Source organism: Sinocyclocheilus rhinocerous, unplaced genomic scaffold (genome assembly GCF_001515625.1).
Source record: "Sinocyclocheilus rhinocerous isolate Xijiao unplaced genomic scaffold, SAMN03320098_v1.1 scaffold486, whole genome shotgun sequence".
In the NCBI taxonomy this organism is placed as follows: Eukaryota; Metazoa; Chordata; class Actinopteri; order Cypriniformes; family Cyprinidae; genus Sinocyclocheilus; species Sinocyclocheilus rhinocerous.
The window spans coordinates 71-1,683 of record NW_015661373.1 but is presented as its reverse complement, the minus strand read 5'-3'; the positions used below and the strand labels follow the sequence as shown (position 1 = coordinate 1,683).

The window sequence follows — 1,613 nt, the reverse complement described above, 5'->3', positions numbered from 1 at the left end:
TAACATTCATCAAAGTGATATGTTTATGAACTGTCTAAGTGTAACAATGTCATGTACAAAATACTGGATACTTTTGCGAATTTTGTTCTTTCCCTGAAATATCAGTAAACGAATTTGAAAACATCCTCAGGCTAATAGCTCATAACACACCCTGGTTCAGGTTGCAAACAGAAGGTCACCAAGATGAGACACCACTCAAAAAACACTAAAATAGATATAAAATCAGGACAATGAAATATGAGCCCAGCACGTTTACCATCTCTCTCTCTCTCTCTCTAGGGTTACAAACTTTGGGGATTTTTCGTGTAGGCAGCTCCAAAAAAAGAGTCCGTCAAGTAAGTTTGTCAGTTCCAGCTGCTCTCTAGAGCCAGTTTACGCCACATCTTTTCTCTCTCACGTGTGGCATGCGCCCCCTGTCTTTCATATTGATTCTAGAAACAGACTGCTGACAGTATAACACTGGCAATACTGTTTTATCCTGCTCAATGAATATTTTAGATACTGATCTTAGCATGCACAGTGTCTTGTTTTCATGGCTGACTGTGATTTGTATGTGTACTACATTATTATACTATTAATTATTAATACTTCAGTATTATACTGTGTTTGTACAGGCACAGGATACATGGGATACTTGAGTCTCATGTGCGGTGGCAGTCTGTTTGATGGTGTTTTATCCTGCTGTGTCCTTGTGTGTTTTCAGCTGCGCGAGGACTTTGACATGGGGATAGATGTCGCGTTAGACGAAGAGCACAGCGTTCATGATGTGGCTGCATTACTGAAGGAGTTTCTGAGGGACATGCCTGACCCCCTGTTACCACGAGAACTCTACCGGGCCTTCCTGCACGCTAACTGTATGAGCTTACAATTACAAAGACAGGCATTCACAAATGATCTAACATTTATATTATTACACAGGAATCAGGATACACAATTAAACTCTGTATTATCCAACACACTTCTCATTATTGTATCAGCTGTTATGAACTATGCTCACCTTACCAGATGTTTTGTGTTTGTCTGACAGTGTTGAGAGGGGCAGATCAGTTGACATACCTGCAGCAGTTGTTGTACCTGTTGCCGCCCTGTAATTGTGACACCCTGCTGAGGCTCTTGACGCTTCTTCATACAGTACAGGAGAATGCAAACAGCTCCACTGGGCCAAACCAGCAGGAGGTATGGTCTGGGTTTTGCCATGGCAAGCAGTCCCCACCACTTTATAAGAGCCTTTATAATGTATAAAAAATGACAGGGATGTTTATCTCATACAGATGAGTGGTTGAGCAATTTCCTTTAATGTGTTATAATGAGTGGTGATATCAGAGCTAGATATTATTTGATTAATTTTTTAATTAAAGTATGTAAATTTTTTCTGCAATTTGTAATTAGTGAATTCCAATCATGGTCTCGTTTGCACACAGATCTCTGAAAGCAAATTAACCAGGTTCCAGTTTAAATCACAATGTAATTTATATACACATTGTGCGTGTTGGTTATTATTTTTCTAAATGCTTTGTTGCATCAGTACGACAGAGTTTTAGTGCCACGTAAAAAAAAAAAAAAAATTCTAAGATTACGAGATTAAAGTAGTAATATTACGAGAATAAAGTCGA

General features: G+C 38.9%; 1 protein-coding gene across 1 annotated transcript; it reads left to right on the top strand.

Moving 5' to 3' along the window:
- Window positions 1-213: 213 nt before the first annotated feature.
- Window positions 214-1,176, top strand: LOC107726284 (rho GTPase-activating protein 6-like; the record flags this gene model as incomplete). The annotated part of the gene is made up of 3 exons (XM_016535821.1): window positions 214-335; window positions 704-854; window positions 1,028-1,176. Coding segments are annotated over exons 1-3 (405 nt in total), but the record flags the coding sequence as incomplete, so codon positions are not given.
- Between the last annotated feature and the right edge of the window lie 437 nt (window positions 1,177-1,613).